At 33.9% G+C, this 22979-nt stretch overlaps 5 protein-coding genes across 7 annotated transcripts in view; 2 read left to right on the top strand and 3 right to left on the bottom strand.

The window, feature by feature from the left end:
• LOC117931108 (cystinosin homolog) overlaps positions 1-1508 on the bottom strand; it is a 6536-nt gene extending 5028 nt beyond the window's left edge. The window contains exons 1-4 of the mRNA XM_034851982.1: positions 1132-1508; positions 908-1040; positions 739-828; positions 496-620 (exon numbers count right to left, since the gene is read on the bottom strand). Of these exons, the coding sequence (XP_034707873.1) occupies positions 496-620; positions 739-828; positions 908-1040; positions 1132-1250 (467 nt within the window). The 5' untranslated portion in view covers positions 1251-1508. The remainder of the gene's footprint in view (positions 1-495; positions 621-738; positions 829-907; positions 1041-1131) is intronic.
• A 4485-nt stretch (positions 1509-5993) lies between these two features.
• On the top strand, positions 5994-9649 carry LOC117930831 (ATP synthase mitochondrial F1 complex assembly factor 2). Of its 2 annotated transcripts, XM_034851582.1 has the most exons (5): positions 5994-6478; positions 6800-6974; positions 7892-8169; positions 8327-8442; positions 8775-9649. In XM_034851582.1, the coding sequence occupies exons 1-4, from the start codon at positions 6053-6055 to the stop codon at positions 8432-8434; spliced, it is 987 nt and encodes a 328-aa protein (XP_034707473.1). In that variant the 5' UTR covers positions 5994-6052; the 3' UTR covers positions 8435-8442; positions 8775-9649. The 2 variants fall into 2 exon arrangements, with proteins under 2 accessions (XP_034707473.1, XP_034707472.1); XM_034851581.1 differs by lacking the exon at positions 8775-9649 and having other exon boundaries at positions 8327-8696.
• Positions 9650-9978: 329 nt separating this feature from the next.
• On the bottom strand, positions 9979-13903 carry LOC117930832 (succinate dehydrogenase [ubiquinone] iron-sulfur subunit 1, mitochondrial). The gene is made up of 2 exons (XM_034851583.1): positions 13220-13903; positions 9979-10437 (listed from the first exon to the last, which is right to left on the bottom strand). Exons 1-2 carry the CDS (start codon positions 13870-13872, stop codon positions 10260-10262), a joined length of 831 nt encoding a protein of 276 aa, XP_034707474.1. The 5' UTR covers positions 13873-13903; the 3' UTR covers positions 9979-10259.
• A 758-nt stretch (positions 13904-14661) lies between these two features.
• Positions 14662-15776, top strand: LOC117930833 (protein NOI4-like). Its single transcript, XM_034851584.1, has 3 exons — positions 14662-14771; positions 15128-15319; positions 15424-15776. The coding sequence occupies exons 1-3, from the start codon at positions 14763-14765 to the stop codon at positions 15445-15447; spliced, it is 225 nt and encodes a 74-aa protein (XP_034707475.1). The 5' UTR covers positions 14662-14762; the 3' UTR covers positions 15448-15776.
• Positions 15777-15900: 124 nt separating this feature from the next.
• Positions 15901-22053, bottom strand: LOC117930830 (zinc finger CCCH domain-containing protein 67-like). 2 transcript variants are annotated; one of them, XR_004653945.1, is made up of 7 exons: positions 21714-22053; positions 21587-21643; positions 19148-19264; positions 18667-18999; positions 16749-17015; positions 16158-16438; positions 15901-16081 (listed from the first exon to the last, which is right to left on the bottom strand). XR_004653945.1 is itself a non-coding variant. In XM_034851580.1 (6 exons), exons 1-6 carry the CDS (start codon positions 21978-21980, stop codon positions 16232-16234), a joined length of 1248 nt encoding a protein of 415 aa, XP_034707471.1. In that variant the 5' UTR covers positions 21981-22053; the 3' UTR covers positions 15901-16231. The 2 variants fall into 2 exon arrangements, 1 of the variants encoding a protein (XP_034707471.1); XM_034851580.1 differs by having other exon boundaries at positions 15901-16438.
• Positions 22054-22979: the final 926 nt, after the last annotated feature.

Here is a 22979-nt window from a genome sequence, read left to right as displayed (position 1 = left end):
ATATCGTATAGAGAAATATCCCATTTTTCCAATCTTTATACCCACACCCTAAATCACAAAGTCTTACTTCATATTCTTCACATGTCTATCAACCTGGTATAGTCATTATGTTACATGTTAATCATAATATTTTCCTTTTATGATTTACAATAATATTTATAAAGATATTATTGAAATGCATTATTATAATATTATATCAATTTAAAATCTTTATAAAAAAGAGTTCATAAGGAATTTGAAATATTTTTCAACATATTGACTATACAATAGACAAAGAAGATATGGGATGTAACAACAAAGAAAAATTCAGTGGCAATTAAATAATGATTTTAAAAAGGGCTTTTAATTCAAAAAGTGTTTTTGAAAATAAATAATTGGATGTTTGTAATTATTTGTAATGTTTTTTTGGAAAAAACACTTCCATAAATTATTCTTCTAAAAATAGGTTGAATAAGATGAAGCACTAGAAATTGATCACCAAAAGAGGCATCTTACTTGAAGACTGAAATCAGCCAAAGCCAAGAATGGCTTGGCCAAGCTATGATCACACAAACTGCAGCTGATAACCATGCAGCAGAAACAATTCCAATGGAAATCTTGGAAACCTTCTGAGTTCCACGCTGTACAAAACATCAACAGACAAAATTTAATATATATATTTGACTCTAAAGAAGTGGACCACACAGAGATTTCAAACCAACACAAATTGAGTGATCAGAGAAGAAACAAATCACTTACCTCATAGATTGCAATTTGGAACCAAGTAAATGCTATCAAGACAACAGCATGAATTGAGAAAGCAACATCATTTGCAGCCACAGGTATCATCTGCAACAAGAAAACATTTCACCACCTACTAAAAATCCAAAAAGAGGGGGGAAAACCTGAAAGACCCGAAAATAGAAACCTGTCCGGCTCCATATTTCTCACGGTACTGCCTCTGGACAGCAGGGCTAAAGTAGAGAACCGCGTTGTATATCAAATACGACAACTGCTTCGTCGAGTTGAGCACCACGAAATTGAAGTTCAACCCCACAACACTACGCTTGCCGGCAATTTCAAGTAAGTAACTAAGATTCTCGAGAAAATCCGAAAGGGGAAAAAGGGAAGGAAAAAAGGACAAAAACAAACCTTTTTCTTCGGTAATTTAAAATGACTTGAGGGTAGCCACCCACGGACCAGCAAAAGAAAGCCGACCATCCGAATGCTTGAGATATGATTTCCAGCGGAGTCGAATTCCACGAGGCCATTGTAATCGCCTCGGAATTGCTTCTCCTGGAGTTAGGAACTTGGATTTAGGATATTTATGTTCTGCCGGTGAGCGAGGTGAAGGTGCGGAGTGGTTTGAGGTGTCCGACACGGAAACTGCGGAACTGGAATGGAAGTTGTTTGTTCGAAGGCGTGATGTAGTGGGATTGAGCAAATGGATGATCTGACGTAGTTGATGAGGTGAGCTGAAGGGAATAACACAGGTTATATATGGTGGTCACACCACCGCCGGAATTCAACTCTCTCATGCATGGCAGCTAGGAGCCTTTGGACTCTAGCCGAAAACCCGTCTATATCCATGCTCCATATTTCTGAAAGAGTTGCGTTCTGTTCTCTTTTTCCTTACATTGACTTTCATCCAATTATCTTGACGCGACTAATACTATCTAATTGGTACTGGTTTTTGAAAACAAAAAGGCAGTTTTTTCAATACTTTTCAAGGCGTAACTCTAAAGCATAATTCATCTGGCATTTTTTAAGGTATCCCTTTGTTTTGAGTAGAAACAATGGTGGACATGCGCTAATGAAAGAGTGGAACTGTTGGATGAAATCATCTCAATTTGTAATATTGTAGATGCGTTTTAAAGTTATGAACATCTTTCGGGTTTAGAATAGATAATATCTATACAATTAAGTACAGATTATTATAAATTATATTAGGATTGATCTCTAGCTCTATGAGGGTTTATTTGAGGGTGTTTCTTTATTTGACCTTATAATCCACGTAGAACACAATAAAAACATTGTATTTGCATTAAGGATGTTTATAATATGAAAGAAAGTTTTTGACGTATGAACTTGCTTTAACCTTATATTGTGCATGTCATTACACTTTCTCTTTCTTCAACCTAAAAAATACACCTTTTAAGTAAAAGTGTTTTTTTTTCTTCTTGTAAAAATAACATTTTCTTTTAAAATTTACATATAAATAATTAAAATGTTGGAAGATATTTACATAAAAAATGAGTTATTTTTTAAATTCAAAAGTAGGAGAAGGTAGATTTACAAGTTCCTAATCTTTTCATCATTTTAATCAATTAATTTTAATATATAAAAAATAATTTATTCTTACTATTTAATGTAATTGATGTAATACCTAACACTTACCTAAAGCAAGAAATTCCACAAACTATTAATTTATTCTAATTGATTAAATATATAAAATAAATAATAAATTACCATTAGTCAATTTTAGATAACTTAGTTATATTTGATGCCAATCTAGTTTTTTAAAATATCAATATTTTTAAAAATTGAGATGGATACGAAGAACATAAAAAAAAAAAAAAAAAAAAAAAAAAAAAAAAAAGGTGCAAAGATATGAGAGAAGTACTAAAGAATCTCGGAGAAGTTACAATTTAAATCTTTTAGTTGAATAATTAAAAATAAAAATCATAGATAAAGTTATTTTAAAATATGTTTAAAAATATAAAAAACAAGTAAAAAAAACATGTAGAAGTATAATGGTCTCCATTAGTGAAAGATGCTATTTATTTATGCATAATTTTATAGGCCAATCTTTAATTTTCATTAATTAGCACTCTCATAAATTAAATTAGATAACACTTATTTTTTTAATAGAGATTTCAAGTAAAAATGATTTAAATAGTATTGTTTAAAATTCTTTAAAAACTAATTTTTATTCTTTAAAAAATAAAATTTGTATATAATATAATATATATTAATATGGGTGTTAACCGTTGAAATTTGAAATCTGTGGTGACTTAATATATTTACATTAAATCGGGTTTCAATAAAATTAATTCTATTATATTTGACTTTCCTATCTCAAAAGAGTTATAAATACTACAAGATGGAAGAAATGAACTCTTTAATAACTATTCAGACAAGTGCAATGGTCTTCTAAGGTATATTTTAAGTATTTCAAATAAAAATATTTTTATATATAATAATAAAATTTAGTTTATTTTCTTATGATTTCATAATATTCTTTCAAACACTTAATCTAATGTTTGACTAAAATAATCAAGCATGGATCACGTGTCACAAGAAAACAATTAAAAAACAATAATAACAAATCATTAATATAAATAATAGAACAATTAGGGATAGCCATTAGGCGGGATGGAGGAGATGGATCGCCTCCATTCCAGCAGCGTCCCATTAAGGGAATATGAAAAAAGACTAATAAAAAAAATCAGTATGTAAATTTATTATTTCAAGAATTATATTAAAATCAAATAGATATTCAAAATCAAATAATTGAATTAAACATAAAACCGAATTTTTTAAAAAATAAATGGGATAAGATATAAATAAGATCATACTTTTTGCACCAAATTTTATGTTAATAAAATTATTTTTTAACCAATTTTTTTATATTAAAAATAAATAAATGCCACCTTGGTTATTGGACATAACATTTACTAATCTTAATTTAAACACATCATTTATTTCTTTTACACCAAATTTGTAAATTTTTTAGAGTTAATCAATTTATATATAGTTTAAATACTTTTTTCTTTTACATTAAAGATTTTTAATAAAAATTATATAGAACAAAAATGACTTAATTTGAGCAAGAAATTTGTGGATTAAAAAAAATCTTAAAATAAAGAATGAGTAGCATACGGAAAGAGTTGAAAAGAAAATTTTGGAAAGAAAAAAGAATGTTAAAATAAGAGAAAAATTTTCAAAGTTTTAAGATGAAAAATGAAATGGTCACAAGAAATTTGAAAAGTTTTCAAATTTTTAATGATAATTTTTTATAACATTGATTATATTAATAGTGTGGTTTTAAAGAGAAGGAGATTTATAACTTTTAAAACATTTTTGGACCGAAAAAAAGTGAAATGTAAATGAAAAATTAATGATTGGTTTTCAATACATTTTCTTTTAAAGAAAATAAAATAAAAAAATTTATGTTAAATTTAAAAATTCTTATGAAAAAATAATTGACTTATATTATCTTGTTAAAAATTATATTTTTAATTCGTTTTTAAATACCATTATACATTTTGTAAAACTTATTATTATTTTTTTTATTTATAAAGCTAGAAAATAGAACCAGATTAAATTAAAATTTTCATATCAAAGAAAATATATAATATATCAAATTATTCAATCAAACGAAAAATATATCAAGGAAAAATAAGTTTTGTTCTAAAAATATTTAAAAAAATCAAAAGAATTAAAATCTCAATAGAAATTTTTTCTTCATTTTGGTAAATTTTATAAAATTTGGTAAATGAGTGATGAAACTTTTTATTCAATAACCATTTATAATATAATAAGTATTGTTATTAATTCACTATTATTTAATTAAATATAAAATTTTAAAAGATTTAAATATCTCAAAATGAATAGAAATTACTATTATGGTTACAAAAAGTAAAAAGTAAAAAGTTTCAACTAATATTTTTTAAAAAAATTAATTTATTTCATTGAAAAAATGAAAGATAGGTTATGATAAGAAGAAAATAATAATAATAATAATAATATAAGTATTAAATACATTTTATTTATTTTCTCAAAACATACTCTAAAATTTAAACTACTACAAATTTTTTATTAAGAAAAAAAAATCTTATTTATGGGAGAGTTTCAAACAAACCTTAATTGTCTTTCATTTCAATTCTAAATCCAATATCAAAAAATACTCTACAATGATCCCCTACTATAACCAAACTTTTCTACATAATATTATAAATAAACTAGAATCAATAGTTGAAACTAATAAACATTGTATTAGTGGATCATAGAGTGTTTTGTCAAATAGGATGAAGATGAATGCCTAGTTTGAGAAGTTTCCTACAAACATTCACCTTTTCTTTTATAGTTTCTTGAGAGCAGTTTTCCAGATTGAATTTGAATATAAAATTAAAATGAAATATTGAATTTGAATATAAAATCAAAATGAGGTTATGAACATACAAATTTTCCTTGTATTAAAGTAATTAAAATTTTATTAAAACAGTTGATAAAATAGAAATTGGAAGCAAATGAAAATATTAAAATTTTCATTACCTTTTAGGTTTGTTATGCCAATTTCAGGAATGATTTTGTTAATCCTGAAAAAGTGAAAAGATTAAATTCTCATTTATGTTGATTATAAGTATGAAAAACATTACATTTTGAATTACCTTTTAGGTTTGTAATGATAATTTTAACAATGGTTTGCATTACATCAAATAATTAAAAACGTAACAAAAATAAAAAGATTAAATTATTTTGAAAAAATTAAATTATCATTTAAGTTGATTATTAGTATTGATAAGGGTATTTCAAAAAAAAAAAAAAAAAAAAACGAAAAACAGTTCATACTTTTATAAGTAGTATAAATTTTTATCTTCACTAATAAAAAAATTTAAGCAGAATAGGTATAGGAAATTCTCATACCCATCTTACCTTATCTCAATTATTTTTTTTTTAATTTCTTTTCAATTTTCTTTAGTGTTAAAATATAAAATTGTATTAAAAATGAAATATAATTTATAACTAAATAAATATTATGCATATTTATAATTTATTTAATAAAAAATGATATTCTATATATATATATTAAAAAAAGTTGAAAACAAACAAAAATCAATTAAAATAAATTTTTATTTAATATTATATATAATCGAAGCGGTAGTGCGAGACGATTACCGAAAAAACCTGGCCCCTAATAATTTAACAAAACGAAATCGAAAGCAACTTGGATCGTCATATATTGAAAATGGGCCGTGGGCCAAATAACACCTGACAGAAGCTGTTCTGAACGGGCCCTGTACAGAAATCAAAAGTCCAAACTTGGTACAGAGCTCTCTCACTCTCAGCAATGGCTTCTGCAGTGATGAAGAAAACCCTAAATTCAATCAAAAACCCTCTCATCCTCCGAGGACTCTCCTCCCAGACCCTCCGATTCAGCGCCGTCGCCACCGCCAGCAACCATGAATCGGAGGGTGCATCATCGTCCTTTACGTTCAACGAGAAGAACAGTGATAAGGATGATAGTATACATGTCAAAGGTCCAAGCTCGAATCCCCGACGCGAAACGACGTCGGTGACGATGCCGATGTCGTTCATGACGGGATCAATCGTGGGTAAGAGGTTCTACAAGCAAGCGAGTACTAGAGAGGCTGATGATGGAAATGGTTGGACAGTGATGCTTGATTACAGAACGCTCAAGACTCCTTCCAAGAGGCCCCTCAAGCTCCCTACGCTCTCTCTCGCTAAGGCTGTAGCTGCTGAATGGGAATATCAGGTGCTTACCCTCTCTCACCAACCCAAATTGGATTTTTGTTGGCCATTGAATTTGCTCGGTTTCTTAAAAAATTGTAGTGTTTCGTTGATTTAGGGCTTTTTTTCTACCATGTGGCATGTGCCTTTCTATGTGGCTTCGTTAGAATTTTTTTCGCTTACTTTTGGGTTTGGGTTTGGATTAATTGGTTTGTGATTTTGCTTGTGAATTTCCTTGTATCTGTTAATGGGTTCTGATCTCATCTGAGTTGGGTGTTTTTCTGGGTATTTTTGGATTAACATTAGCTCAACTTGGAATCCTTTAATGAAATGTTTACTATTTTAGCAAACAGATGGGATCAGACCCTTTACCATGCCTCTCATGAAACTCGCGTGTACTGCGCTTGAAAGGGTTCCCCTCACACGGATGAAGATTATTGAATATTTGATGAAGAAGTTTCATCAAGATTTAGTTTTCTGTCGCGCTCCTGGGGATAGTGATCTCACTATTGGTGTCCTTGGTATGTTCTTTATTTATGCCTCTAATTTTCTGTTCTATTATCCGTCAGATTGTCGCTGTCTGATCTTACCTAAAGCACAATGGCTTTTCCCCCCTTTCGTAAAAGTGGTGCAATATGATGTTCTTAGTATTAACTTTAACATCATATAATTTCCCTCGGCATTTGGAAGATAAGGGCGAGTTGATAGAGCCAGATGGCCAAAAAAGGATTGGCATCACTCACCTGGAGTTCTTGGTTTAAGGCTTTCCCGAGTTTTGACTTTTGTGTACTTTGAAAAATGTGCTTCTTGAAACTTAACCATCATGTTGTTGAATTTGTTCTTATTATTTCAATTTTATTGCTTTCCATACTTGAACTTGTGTGTTTACTGGATTTACTACCAGGAAAATTGGTTAAATGAGTCCTTTGCTTGAGGTTTGTGTCCTGTCGATGCTATAGTTGAATTTGAGGTTGTTAGGGCCAATGCCAAGATGTGTGGTAGAGGCGACTGGTCCTGGGTTCGATTCTTGCTGCTGGTTGAATGCCTTGGAATCACCTAGTGCAGGTTGTGGTGGGCATGGATAGCACCTCAAAATTTGGGTCCCCTGAGTCCGAAGGGCTTGGTCATAGAAGATTCTTCAGTTATCAAAAAAATTGAATTTGAGGCTAAATTCTTTAGTAATCAGGTCTTTAAATCTGAGTTCCACTCAAAGGAGCTTTGGTTGTTGCTCATGGTTGTTTGGTGGTGATTCTTTTTTATTTTTTCTTCTCTTTTACAAGTTGTGTAAGTTTTTCTAGCTCATGATAGCAAGGTTTGTATTAATCTACTGCAAATATAGCTTTTATATATGATCACTGAAAAGACATGGATTTGTTTAGTTTTGAATTTGAATGGGGTGTATAATATCCTTTTCCTACAATGCCTTCAAATTTTGCAGAACGGCAAGTGGAGAAAATTGATCCTTTACTGCAATGGGTAGAATCACAGTTTGGCTTTAAGCCTATTGTGTACTCTTGTTTTTTTGGTGGTAAACAGGAGGATGGTCTTGTAAATGCTATTGAAAACCTTTTGAAGAAAACAGATGACTGTGAATTGGCAGCCATAGATGCAATTGCTTCAGCGGCACATTCTTTAACCATTGCTATTGGAATATTTCGTGGGAAATTGCAGATTGAGGAGGCCATTGAGTTGATTAGACTTGAAGAAGATTTGCAGGTTTCTTTTTTCTTTCTTTTTCCCTCCTACTCCCTTTCCCTCTCATACCCTGGGCTTGAACACATGCACACACGTCTCCTGCATGGAGTGACATACTCAAGTAACTCCAATAGCCTTAACCTGTTCTTACAAGGTATAGTCCTTTACTAACATGCAGGTGGACAAGTGGGGTCTGGTCGAAGGTGGTCATGATGTTGACATTGCTGATCTCAAAGTACAAATTTCATCTGCTGCTGCATTCCTTGGACTTTCCAGGAGATACTGACTTCCCCTGTATGTTTTTCAGTCTGTTTTGAAGTACGATTCTGAGAGCTAGCTTTTCGGCTAGGTTTTGCATTTAGCTGCTGTGGGTTTGTAAAACCCTTTTGCATTTGATGCTAAGGAGTGATAATATATTGCAGTTGACAAGATGATAATCAAATAATCACCTTGAAATCTGGATTCACTAAAATTTTGTTTGGCCTAGATGATAGAGAGATTTCATGGTGCAATTATTGTCCAAGATATTGGAGAAATTTGCCATTTCACTTTGTAATAGCCACTCTTACTCTGCTTTGAAATGCTTGTCTTTTATTCATATTGATTCACTGAAATATTTATTTCAGTTCCTATCTCCTACCACGGGGATAAAACATGATGTGAACAAATTTAGAAGAGCCTAAAACTGCGGAGAAACAATCTGAAAATGAATGGGAAATGCTGCTGGACTCTGGATGGATACGTCACTCTCAATTGTTGGTGGTTCTGGGCCTGTCTAAAATGCCTGTTACTGTAGCTTCCCATTTCTAGTTGATAGGATGAAGTGAAAAGTGAAAATAATGAGATGGATGCGCAAGGACTCGCTGCAAAATCAACCCAAGAAGCCCACAACCAAGAGTACCTGCCAGTCAAGGTGCTTCTTCACAGCACTGCACACAAAGTGGTGGCTGTTTCTTTATATCGCAGTAACAGCAAGCAATATCACAGTTATTGTGGCATCCTAGAGAAAAGAGAAGTCCAAAATCTCAGCAATTTTTCCAAATTTGAGGGAATTTAGCCTTACAAGAATATGAGTAAACTAACCATCCAGGGTTTGGTTTCCTCACCTGTTACCTTAATATACTGAGATGATACTAGATCTTGAGGATTTATGAGAAATGGGAGGCGGCTGCTGGCAGCAACTACATTGATCCTAACATGGGCAAAGGCAATGCTGCAAGCCAAAAGACAAGATACTGCCAACAACTTCAGCATATCAATGTGTTTGATGGTGGATTAGCTGTTCAGTAGGTAAAATTTCCTCTTTCCACCTGTTTATATAGGATCAACTGCAGGTAGAGTTTAGGAGATCAGAGAACCTAACGCATTTTGATCTGGCTCAAAAAACATTTAATTACCTCTTTTATATAAGATTGCAAACCATATGTAAGGATTATGTTGCTATAGGCCTGTATAGTGTGTGTCGTTTAAGTGGGAATAAAAAGGAATCATAATAACCATATGACGGTAGCGGGTAACACTCTTTTGTTTATCATTATAAACCAGTATCATTTCCAATGTCCAAAAACGCATCTTGACAACCAGTTCTTAGGGATGAGCCTAGCATGTATTCGCTGCTGGATGGTCATAACCAACCAGCCATATTGGTGGACCATTCTCAGTAGCTAATATGAATGGGACAATCATACATCTCCCGGTCAATTTCTATCTAGTTAATTAAGCTAAAGTGGATTGAATTGATGACCTCTACAAGGGTGTTAAACCCTAAAAAGGCCAGTAAAGGGAGATAGAGTGGAATGCAGGCCGGGAGAGAGCATGTTAGGAAGATCATTCATAGGAATAGGAGCTCAGAATCACTATACATTTATTGCCCAACTAGTTTAACAGCAGGCTCAACAAGGAAAATAACAGCCCAATGCAGGATAACTCTGCAGTTTTATGAACATTTATTGAAAACAGAACATCCAAATTCCTGTTCACAGAGGATATTAAGGACTGAAAATGCAACCAGAGCTAATATTAGTAACTTGGAAATAAAAATTGTCACTCGATGAAAAAAATTGCCCAGACTAAGCAGTCAAATGACACCATGCTTCAACAGGTCAATAAATTTAAATGGCATCTGCAATGTGTCGCTGCTTAATTGTTGCAATCTGCTTTCCAGGATTCAATCCCTTTGGGCAGGCACGGGCACAGTTCAATATCGTATGACAGCGGTAAAGCTTGAATTCATCACATACTGCATCAAGCCTCTCCTTGGTGTATTCGTCACGGCTATCACTAATCCATCTGCACATCAATAAAAGAAAGACACACTCAAGGTTTACTGATAGCCACCAAAGAGAGAAAACAATAGAAATGTTTGCTTTGCAGAATTAAGCAAAATCATAGCAAAGGCTATTAATATTACTAATTTATTTTTGACAGACGAATAAAAGAAATATTAAGAAGCATGCCAACACTATAAGGGGTGTAACAATGGTAAATAGAGAGCATGAAGGCACACCACAGGAGAATTACACCAAAGAGAAAACAAAATGCATAGAAAAAGCCTAACCCTCTTCCAGCCATTGATGAAATCTAAAATAGGATAAAACTCAAATCTCTGCAGTGATTCTGGAGTGTGAATGAGGATTTGATTAGAAGGTCTATCAATGCCAATCTAGTTCTAATCCATCAAAATCCTCATATTAAACTCTTTCTTAAGGCAATAACACTAACAAAGAAGCACAATCCTCTACTCTCTCTGGAAGTGTGAATGAGGATTTGATTAGAAGGTCTATCAATGCCAATCTAGTTTTAATCCATCAAAATCCTCAGATTAAACTCTTTCTTAAGGCAATAACACTAACAAAGAAGCACAAACCTCTACTCTCTCCACCAAGTTAACATGCTGACAATACAACATATCCTTCACCAAATGAGGTAACATCCAAAACACCCTAAACAAGAGAATTAGAAAACCACAAAATGAGTGCCACAATGAAGAAGAATAGGTTCACCATCTCCTCCTTTGTTTACATACACAACACCCTGACAAAGGTCCAAACCTTGTCATATAAGCTGATTGGCAACAAAAATTTTCCCCAAAGCACCACCTGAGAAAAAGCCTGACCTTATATGGTGCTTAAGAACCCACACCTCCTTAGCTAGAAATGGATAGGAGACCCTAGATCTTTGTCATTATCAAACTACAACAGCACCACCATCACCGATTCTAGTGGCCCCTACCATCCAGCCCCTCTCAAAAATATGGTACCCAGGCATCTTTATAGAGCTAGTGTAAGGCCTTTTCCTTTCTTTTCTTTTCCCCCCTCTTTTGTGAAGTTCTAATAGACTTCAAATGTTTTAATAATACAGTTTGTTAGTTAGATTATTTTTAGATATTTTGTCCCAATATAAAAAGTTAAATTTTTTAACTATTATCTGAAATCCATAGCCATTTCTACCCAGATTTTAGACAAATTCAGACCTATTCTAAAAATCCATAGCCATCTCTTGTGACTTCATCTTTTAAAAGTGGGTTGTAGACTAAACTAAGGTTAATGCAATAAATTCACTTGGATGTCTTCATATGCAGGCAAAAGTCTTAGTAGTAATTAGCCACTAATTTATACAGCAATACAATCAAGCGTAGCACATGATCCACTTCACTCCACTAAAGAAAGACTAAAACCCAACTAAGTCAGCAAACATAGTCCTTTTTTCACCATTCAGCTCTTTGTAGGTCATATAGTCTATTAAATGATAAGTTGCCACCTCTCTTCACTTTGCCTCAACCCAAATTTGTTTTTAGCTTCCTCTCCCCTGTGCTGCTTTCAACAACCTCCCCTCCTGATGTAATCCAATGGTATTCCTTGCATATGTTCAAAACACCTTGGGGACCTTTCTCTCAACTTGTCCTAATGTAATGCCACCTCTACCTTCTTAACTGACCTTATCTTATTATTTCTTTGCTTTGGCAGTCATCCATCCAAACTTCAGTATCACATACACTATTTCTTAACTGCCTTGTCTAGAATCATATCCAATTTTTATATAATATTGCCCATTGGTATTAAGATCCATCCATCCATCCTTCTTTTTTATCTACCAATTGTAGTGGTATCCTTTTTTATTTATCTATCAATAATGAGATTTTACATGAGATCACCCAAGATAGACACCAATTCCCTTATTCTTCTCAATATTTCTTTTTCCCTTCCATTTAAAAAGGTTAATTGGAAGTCAACTATGCCTTATTTTGTAAAAGGTTTAACCAAGTAGGAACCCAATACAAAACTCATGAAATCTATATCAAAAGTCCACAAAAACTTAGATGATAAAATCCATTAAAATTCACTCAATATTGAGATTTTAAGTCTCTTACAAAATATTTACCAAAATCCCATAAAGGCAAAAAATCCTTGGATATTTGAGGCTTAGACCTCAACAACCTGGAGGCTATAGCCTCACAGCTATATGCTTGGATAGGATGAGACTTAAGCCTCAAGGCTAATTTGTAGAGCCCCACCCTGAGGCATAAGCCTCAATAGCCTTTCAAAACACTGACCCTGACTTTTATCTTCTAATAGAGAATAAATGCTTTTTATAGAGTGACTATGAACTACACATCCTAAGTAACTTACATTAACTCATTAAATCCAGAATCCATTTATCCAAGCAGAGCACTCAAACAAGGCATAAAGATCAAATCCTTCAACACATACTAGTAATGAATATCCAACGGATAACAAATAAATTATGCCCTGCTTTTGAAATGAGGAAACCAAAAACCATAAAATAAACAAAGCAACAGATTATACAAATTCATAAACCCAAACATAAAAAATCAATTAATTGGATTGTTGCAACCCATTCTGAACATTGAAAAACAAAACCCCCCATAAATCGTGCCCTGATTTAGAAATGAGGAAACCAAAAACCCTAAGACAAACAAATGAACAAAAACTACAAATTCATAACCCTAAAAATAATAAACCAATTAATTGGATTATTGCAACCCATTTTGGACATTGAAAAACAAAATCCTAATAAGATTAAAAAAAATAGAAGGAAAAAAAATATTTACCTATGAGCGTGGAGCAGAGCAGCCGGACCCAGATATGACTCGGGGTTCCACCAGTAGCTGGGGCAGGATGTGCTACAGCAAGCGCATAGAATGCACTCGTACATCCCGTCAAGCTTGGCCCGATCCTTCTTGCTCTGGGGAATCTCCTTCCCCGGCGTCGGTGGTGGGGTCTTCCTCTTCAACCACGGCTCTATGCTCTTGTACTGGTTATAGAAATTTGTCATGTCCACCACCAGATCTTTTATCACGAACATATGCGGCAACGGCGTGACCGTAGACGACTCGCCAGAGGGGATCTTCGTGAGACAGGCCAGGCCGTTGCAACCGTCGATATTCATCGCGCACGACCCGCAAATGCCCTCCCGGCACGATCGGCGGAAAGTGAGTGTCGGATCCATTTCGTTCTTGATCTTGATTAGGGCGTCGAGAACCATGGGACCGCAGTCCTTGAGATTGATCTGGTAGTTTTGAAGCTCAGGTTTGGAAGGGTTATCGGGGTTCCATCGGTAGATTGAGAAGGTCTTCAGAGTTTTGGCGACTTCTGAATTCACCTCGCTGGACTGAGCTCCGGTTGCGTGGGCTCGTGATCGGAGAAGCTTCGCCGCTTGCCCTGGAACCCTAGACATGCCTCGGCGTAACAGACCAGTCGCCATGGATGAAGCTCAGAGAGAAACGATGAATGGAGAAAGGAAGAGAAGAGTGCGAATATGAGCACACGACCTGATGACGTGGCGTCGTGTTATTGGCTTGTGTCGTCTGGGCCTTCTGATAATCAAATGACCAAAATGCCTCGTACATTTAGAAATGGGGTTTATTTATTGAAGTGAGGTAGGGGGTTAGTTTGGGGATTACAGGGGGCAAAGAGAGGCTGTGATTTATTTTTGTCGGCTTTCGTTTCGTGCCGCAAGATAGTTTGAAAATTTGACTCCCTACTGATGTGGCGTGCTTTATGACCGCTAATAAGCTTTCTATCGTGGCTCGGTCGTGGGGCACTCGTTTGATCACGGCCGTCGAAGGTCCTTTTCGCTGTCAACAAGACGCTTCTAGAAAACCTTACATGCAATAGGGTGCATGCAGACCACCCTGGACCCTAAACGGAGAAACCGGATACTCCGTCTTATTCTCATTGGGTTTGAAAAATCGGAATATTTGATCAAAATATCATAGAAATATAAAGGTGTGATCATCATTAATTATCATGTTTACTGATATTTCAAATCGTGACGATGAAATTAACTTTACGATGTGCAATTTTATTACAAAAAAATATTTTTTATTCTCTTAATAATAATAATAATATATCTATCATTTTGGTGGATTAGTTTGAAAAATTGTTGGAAGATACGGAAGGACGTGCATGCCTCGTAGAATGCTAACAACTATTTTCTTTTGTTATGCCTTAAGACTCGTTCTTTTCCCCCCCCTTGTTTTCTCATTTTGTCTCTCCTCCGCCCGCATTGTCTCTCTTTCTCCCTCTTTCTTCTCTCATTCTCAATCTCCCTCTCCCATTTCCCTTGTACAAAGCTGCTGCGATCTTTCTTTGATGGCGTCGGTAAGATTCCCAATCTATGTTTCAATACTTGGCTAATTCCTTTGTAGAATCTTTTATAGATAAAAACCATTGTAGTAGATGGAAATTTGCTTACACCGATCATTTTTCTTTCGTGCCAATTGATTTTAGATAGCAATCAAATATTCAAACTTTTCTATACAAAATTAGTTTGGCATTTCGGATCATTTCCAGAAGAGAAAAAGAATGATCTACGTGTTGATTGCCTTCTTCCTTCACCCAACTCAAGTGTTGTTTGTTGATGTTTGAGAGAAATTTAATTAGCTAATTTTGTGGTTGTAATCAAATCGACACTGCTGATTGTGATTGTGATTGTGTGAGAGCTTTTGGATTGACAGCAGGACAAGGGTCGGCCTTTGCCCAAATTTGGGGAGTGGGATGTGAACAATCCTGCCTCTGCGGAAGGATTTACAGTCATATTTAGCAAAGCTAGAGATGAGAAGAAAACCAATGGGGCTCCTGCTGGGGGCGGCGGGGCACAAAACATCGATAATCACAAGCAAGACCCAAATTTTCCTGATACCCCATTGGTATTCAATATACTCATACTCGTATCATCAAAGTATATATACTCCACTACAGAATTCCCTCTAAAACTTCTTATGTTTCCTCTCCATTTTTTTTTTTAATGCAGAAGAGGTGGTTCTGCTGTTTTTGAAACCCTTGCACAGTTCCAAGACCGTCAAATGTTGTAAATTAAGGTTGGTGGCAATGTGTGATTCTCACGGATTGACAGTGGGGGAGCTGAGGTGGTCATGGCTTGTTTCTCTCTCTCTTTTTTTTTTTTTTTTGGTTTCAATAATAGTTTGTCTTTTACATGATGTCTGGCTCAATCCCTGGTGCCATCCCCACTGTTTCTCAAATGCATGCAGTCTGTAACAGAAGGAAGGTCACAAACATAACAACATTGCACTTCCTTAATGCTGGGCCTAACTCCATTTTGAAATATTTTCCTGATTATGAACTATTCATCAAATTGCAAAGTCAGATTGTTCTTCTTCATTTTTATTTATTTTTCCTTTTTTTCTTCTTTTTTTACCAACATTGTTTAGGCCTAGAGCAATGAAAATGCAACCATAAAGATGAAACATGGTCAGCATGTACAAAGTTCTACCAGAATGCAAGAGGATGAAACCTGGGTTGATAGAAAAGCGTTCACAAACTTATTCAGTAACATGGAACAAATTTTCACCTGACTTAAACAAAGGAAATTCGAGTAACGTTATGCAAAGTTCATGTATAAAACAGCCCCTCCTATGCTTGCAAGAGGGTTCTATTCTATGCACAACAGCCTGCAGGAACCGAGTCTTAAAGGTAGAAAAATGAAACTTTCATAAGCTAAATAAAAATAAAAAGCAACATCCTTACTGGAAAAGAGAGGTGAAGGAGGCTAGATGCAAAATTTCTACAGCAACTGCCGGATCAAAGCTACATGTCCGTACTCAATCCCAGCCTGAATCCTGAATTTCATCCTGGCATCCAGCCATTCTGTTCCCTCCTACAGTTGCAGAGTTGTGACCCAATGGAGGGTCTAACTTGGACCCAACCGGGAAAGATGATGGAGTATGATTCGGGGGATGATCAAACAAACAAGCACGACCATACTTGCAAATACCATAGCTTTCATAATGCCAACAGATTTTTTTACCCTGGATGGAATAAGAAAATCACCATGAGTACTACAGTAACCTAAAGAGAAGGAAAATATTTAACTTGGTCGGTCAACAGTGCTATTCATAAATTCTGAATTTCACGATAAATTGATCATCCAGTAGGTGAACTCCATGTCCAAATATAATATGCAAAAAGGCATATTAAAGGTGGGTTCTGATAGCTGATATACACATGTATTGAAACAACCCAGTCCATGGAAAATTAAGTGAGATGGATAGAATTGTTTTAGAAGGTTATGGCCTATGAAAATTGAACATGGAATCAATATTTCTATTAGAAACTTACAGGTCTTAAAGGTAAGCCCTTGTCACTGAGAGCACAGACTGGCAATCCTGGGACTCTGCTCTTTGGATGGTGATACCTACATGCAGATTTATATTTACAGTCCCCAGTTTTCATGAAGTAATCACACTCAGGTTTTCCTGGTCGTTCAGGGAATTCTTCAACCTGAGTCTGCTCATAATGTTGAGAGACATCAGATTTCTTCATCAACTTGTTCAGTGTCAGGCCTGAATGAAAATGGTGTGGCATTCCTTGGGAATGGATAGGGGCCTATTAAAAGCCACAAACAAATTGCATTAGGGGAAAGAGAATTATATTTCCTGACAGCCAACATATCACTTTCATCTTATTAAAATAAAATACACACCCTGACATTATTTCCAGCATAAACCAAAATTGGTTGATACAAGTAATCATACTCCGGAATACTAATTCAGTACGCTAAGAAGATTTAAAAATATTAATCTTTTAGTAGGCAAAAATACATCAATAAACGGGAATTTTTCTAACTTCTAAACCACTTAAAAACACAATGAACAAGCACTCTCAGAGGGTATGGAATGTCCAATTTTTCTGTCAGAATCTTGACAGTAACATCTGTTAGATTCTCCTGTCAAAATACAGGAAAACTCCATTCAATTCTCAATGGAAACGGAGTTTTATGAATTCTTCCTAGACCTGTTTCAATGTGACACTTCGGCCAACACACAAGATGAGACTTTACCCCCCTGTCAGACCACCAGTGACGTCAAATTTCTTCCCACATTTGCATATTTATTCTATATTTGGTCTCTTCAGGAGATGAATATGATAAAGTCAAGGACTTTAGAAGTTGAACATAAGCATTACTCTCTCAAACATCATGTGAGGAGTCTAAGGACCTAATCAACAATTAACATCAATAATTAAGTTTCTTCCAAGTAAATCTTTTCCAAGCATTCTCAAACACACAAGGGTAAATGAGAAAATTGAACTTATCCAATACCATGAACATATAAACTGCTTAAAATCAGACGGAAAAATTAGAACCTAAATTTCTTTTCACATTTGCATATTTATTCTATATTAGGCCTCTTCATAAGATGAATATGATAAATTGAAGAACTTTTGAACTTGAACATAAGCACTACTCTCTCGAACAGCATGCAAAGGTCTAACGAACCAATTTACAGTTAAGGTCACAAATTAAGTTTCTTCTCAGTAAATCTTCCAAGCATTCTTAAACGCACAAGGGCAAATGAGAAAGTTGGAACAATTACATGATAATGGTTGACCATCAGAGAAAAATTCATCCAAACCAAGTTTTGAAATACTAATAATCTATAATGTTATCTTATGAATGTATTATCTGAGCTTAAAAGAACAAAAGAGTAGAATTAAAAATTTTAAGCTTTGCTAACTCAACCACTATAAAACCACTTCCAAGATATGTCCACTACCCTTAAGATTAAGAGACCAAAAAAATACCAAGACAGCAGAGAGTGAGGATACTGCAGTTACCACACAAATTATACATCTAGCATAAATTAAAAAAAAAAATACAAACAGATGAGTTAAAGTACTCAATATTAAACTGGCTGTGCCAACTGCTGACACAATCCATGCCACCTCTTATACAGAAAGGCAGAAAAGCTCTTCATAACTCCAGTAAAACAAAAAATGAGGCAAACAGGACAGAGAAAGTCAAGTTGGTTCCAGACAAATCCTAAGCATCCTTTAAGAGATGAGTGGGCGGAGATTATATGCATGCTGATCTCAAACTCTGGGTGGATCTGAGACAAACCTTTTTAACCCTACATAAAATTAAGATCCCAGAGAATGGAAACATAACATATACAAACAATGTAGAGATTATCAAGAAAGACTTCCCAGAAAGAGAAGCATGTGTGGAAAAAAATGATTCCCTATATTACTAATGTACCTGATGCCCATTAAGTTCAAGATTTGGATGTATTCCTTGAGGAACTGAATGCATTGCAGGCACATAAGATGAGCGATTATCTGAGTAGGGAACTCTCTTATTTGACAACATATGTGAAGACCATGAAGCCATGGATGGTTGTGATGCACCTGATAAATTCAATATGGTAGATTCACCATTATGATTTCCTAAACTGTCAAATCCTCCCACATATTCACCATTTCCATTAGGTTCTGAACCTCCCACAGATGTAGGATCTGGATGGTGGAACCGGCAGTTTGCCCCATATCCACAGGAACCAGTACGCATGTAGTAGGGGCACTCTTTCTCTCCCTGAAACACAAAGTCACTTTCATTATTTTTTTTAACAAGACCATCATATATAAGTACAACAAATGTTGTATAAACAAATAAATTAAATAATTACTAAAATTTTGAAAGTAGGAAAAAAAATTAAAATAATGGAACATAGAGGTATTACCACTCTCATTGGCAAACCTAAAAAGTTATACTCTAGTGTTGCTAGCTCATTTGTTTCTTTGGAGTGACTATATCTACAAGAATTTCCATACTTGCACCCTCCTCCTGTTAGGTAATACTGCAAAAAATACAACCCAGCAAGCTTATGTCTTAACACAACATGCTTTATGAGATGTCCTACTTATATAACAATTAATAAAGAGTATGAGAAACAATCAAGGACCTGTAGGATCGAAAAAAATCAACAGTATACTTATTTAACAAGATAGGTCTTACAATAGGCATGCTCATATAACAAGATGGATAGTTGTCATGGAGACAAGATCACATCATAAATAGTGTCATCCCAAAAAGAGACCAACAAAATATCTGACTGCCTAAGGAAGTATCAGTATCTGTATTGTTAGCCTAGAAGGCTGTGGGTTACGATTGATGTTGACTCATCATTTTAACATATCAAATTCGTTACCAAATATGAAATTTTGGTTTCATTCAGCTCCTTCATAGAAAATGGATAAACTCCCAGATTTAAGATGTGAACAATTTAAAAATAAATAAACAAATAAATAATAATAAATAAAAAAACCATAACACCCATATCACCTTTAGGGCCGTAAAAAGGTATGATTTGATCGGTTTTTGGAGGAAAAATTAGCCAAACCGACATGGTTGGTTCATGCTTGAATCAAAATTAAACTAACCTTTTTAGTTATGGAAAAACCAAACCAAACCAAGCTTATTTAAAGTTGGTTTGATTTGGTTTAGATGATCAATTGGATATAAGTTAATTTAAGGCTCAAGTCCAATTTGGTTTTAAGATAATTAAAACCAACCTGGATTTAAACTTCAAAATACATTTAAGATTTCTATCCCAAAATATAGTGAATGTATTTAGAAATTAATTTGATCATATTCTAATAACAATAAATTACTTTAATAGAATCTACTAAATATATATAATAATAAATATTTTAAAACTTGTGAAACATTGAACAATTATAAATGGAAGTTTTCACATGTTGGTATGGTTCAATTTCTATTAGTTAGGAGACAAGGAAAGGGAAAACCAAACTGATAAAGTCGGTTTTCAAAATTCTCAAACCAAACAGAATTTTATAGTTGTTGAAAACCAAATCGATTTGATTGGTTTTGGTAAGGTTGGATCAGTTTTATTGATTTTGGGTTTCACTTACACCTCTAGTCACCTTTTTTGCTTGAAAACAATAAACTGCAATGGCTTTCCAAATGTTTTTTTTTTGATAAGCAAGCAAATGTATTAAAGAAGGCTTAGAAGCCGCAAAGCATACAGGTAGTATACGAGGCTACAAACCCCTCAAACAAAAAACAAAACAACCCAACCCCTAATTGGAGGCTAACCACTCCAAGAAACCTATTAGGGACAATGGCTTTCCAAATGTTACCAACACTTTGTCCTGGTTTATAAAGTTCAGCATGTTAAATCCAGTTCAAACATTTCAGTCTGTGTCTGAAGTGTAGGTAATGTATCGATATTTCAATCTTTTCCTTCCCCTTTCAAAGTTTTAGGCTGAGCTGATCTTCATAAAGAAAACATCAAAGACATCTATAGCACATTGATAAAGCCACTATTTATCAAATCACCTAGTGGTAATCCACACACTTTCTACAGCATCCCAGATCTGATTTTAGTTTGCCTTCAACTCCAGCCTTTCTGTTCATTCTGCTTAACATACCCATCTTTGCTATGATCAAAACCAAAAATGATCATAGAATAAAGCCTGGTGATTGCCAAATAAATGCCTACCCAGTCGCTATTTATTCGTCACTATAAAACATACCCATCTGGTATCTTCTGCTATCAAGTAACCCAAATGAATATAAACTTTTGAAACTATTTTTGCTCTTCCACCGTTGGATATTGAAATGTAAATTGTGGTATTAAAAGATGTAAGCTGGGTGCAAAGATTTTTAAACCCCCAAGTTCAACTTTAGCAACCAATTTAGGGCTTCAATTTTCAAGAAGTTTGTTAAGGCACAGAAAACTCATAATGATCCATCAATTGATAAAACAAATTTAGTCCATAAGAAGTGTAAATCTCCAACATAATGCAAGCAATAAAGCATAAAGCTTGGACCCAAGATTGGAATATGTACATTTAGCATCAAAGATTGTCTGCCTTCTTATCAAACCACATCAAGATTATGCTTAAAAATGCCCCCAAGATCTTCAAATTACCTTCTTTTGTTCTGCCTTTTAAAATGTCACTTCTTTTCTTTTCTAAAACACAAAATAGAAAAACAAGTTGCAAATAATTTACTTGCCATAAAAAAATCGTAGACATTAACAATAAACAAAATCCCCATCTCACTCATCAACAAAAATTATAAAACAGACACAAACCATAAACCAAAATCAACAAAAACATAAAAGACAAATAAACAATTGGGTAAGAAAAATGACCTTGCATTCGATCGTCTCTGACAACCCTTCTCCTTCATTTTCCCTCTCCTTGTCAACCTTCAAAAAACATCAAAATGAACACATCACATACGGCCGCCAAACAAATTTTGCAAAATTGAGAAAATACCTGGGCTGTCCTCGTCACAGGGTGATTGAACTTGCAATTCAGTCCAAACTTACAAGACCCAGTTCGGATATAGTACGGACAGTCTTGGGCATAAGGCCTCAAAGGGTACTGAATCTCAGTCTCCTCCGTATCTTTCAAGGCTACATTTTCGAATTGCTGGAGAAGGAGTTCAGCATCAGGATCGGGATCACGTTTAGGATACATCAGCCCTAGTTCTATCTGGTCATGGGTATTCTGTCGGGGAACTGGGTCTTCACAACTCCCCATTTCCCACTCCGCATTTCAAACCCTAATTCGTATCAGTCAATCTGCTTATATATGCCCTGGTTTGACCGCAAATGGTATTTAGACCAAATCTATCAGCTAAAGGTTTCTGATTTACCGTTTAGGGTTTTTGAGTTTTGTCATTTTGAGAAGGCAATAGAAAAATGAATTATTTGATTAAAAGGACAAAAAGATGGTTCATTTATAAATCTAACCTCTGAACTTGAAAAAGTAACTTATTCTTCACATAAATGATCATCAATATTTCAATTATTTTTATTTAAGTTTTAAAAAATAAATTTACCAAAAAAAAAGTATATTTTTTTTTTGCAAATAATTAAATAAGCTAATATAATATTTTATTCAAAATTTTAAATATTTTAATCATGAATATTTATAAAAATATAAATAAAAAATTATTTCCTAAATTTTAAATTGAAGAACAATTTTTAAATAATATAAAAGATACCTAATTTTTTTAATATCAAATATTATAGTGTAATATAAGAATTATTTTAAACAAATATTGAATATTAAAATGCAATATGTTTTTCATTCTAATTTCATAACGGACATGATGATATGTCTCATTGAATATAACAATTAAGGATTTCAGTTAGAATTATGATGAATCTAATCTAAGTACACAAAAAATGAATTAGATGTCAGTCTCTTTTTACAAATTAAACAATAATATAACATATAATAATAAATGAAATAATTGCTTAAAGTAAATAGAGAATAAATATTAAAAAAATTTATAATGACTTGGTATATCACGACCTACATGCATTTTTGTTAAGTTTCAAATGAGTGAAGGTTTTGCTAGCAAGGTTTCTATATGGGCTTTTAATTTTTACAATTAGATTATAGTTTCAAAAACCCTTTTACATCAAGACTTCAGCTCCCCAAGTAATTTTATATTTGATAGTCCTAATTATAAGACTTACAATTGAAAGAAGATTGCCTTTGATTTATAACTTTTGCTTAATTGGATACAAA

The sequence above is a fragment of the Vitis riparia genome, chromosome 14 (genome assembly GCF_004353265.1).
Source record: "Vitis riparia cultivar Riparia Gloire de Montpellier isolate 1030 chromosome 14, EGFV_Vit.rip_1.0, whole genome shotgun sequence".
NCBI lineage: Eukaryota > Viridiplantae > Streptophyta > Magnoliopsida > Vitales > Vitaceae > Vitis > Vitis riparia.
The sequence above is the reverse complement of the archived record's forward strand: the minus strand, read 5'-3'. Positions and strand labels throughout refer to the sequence as shown.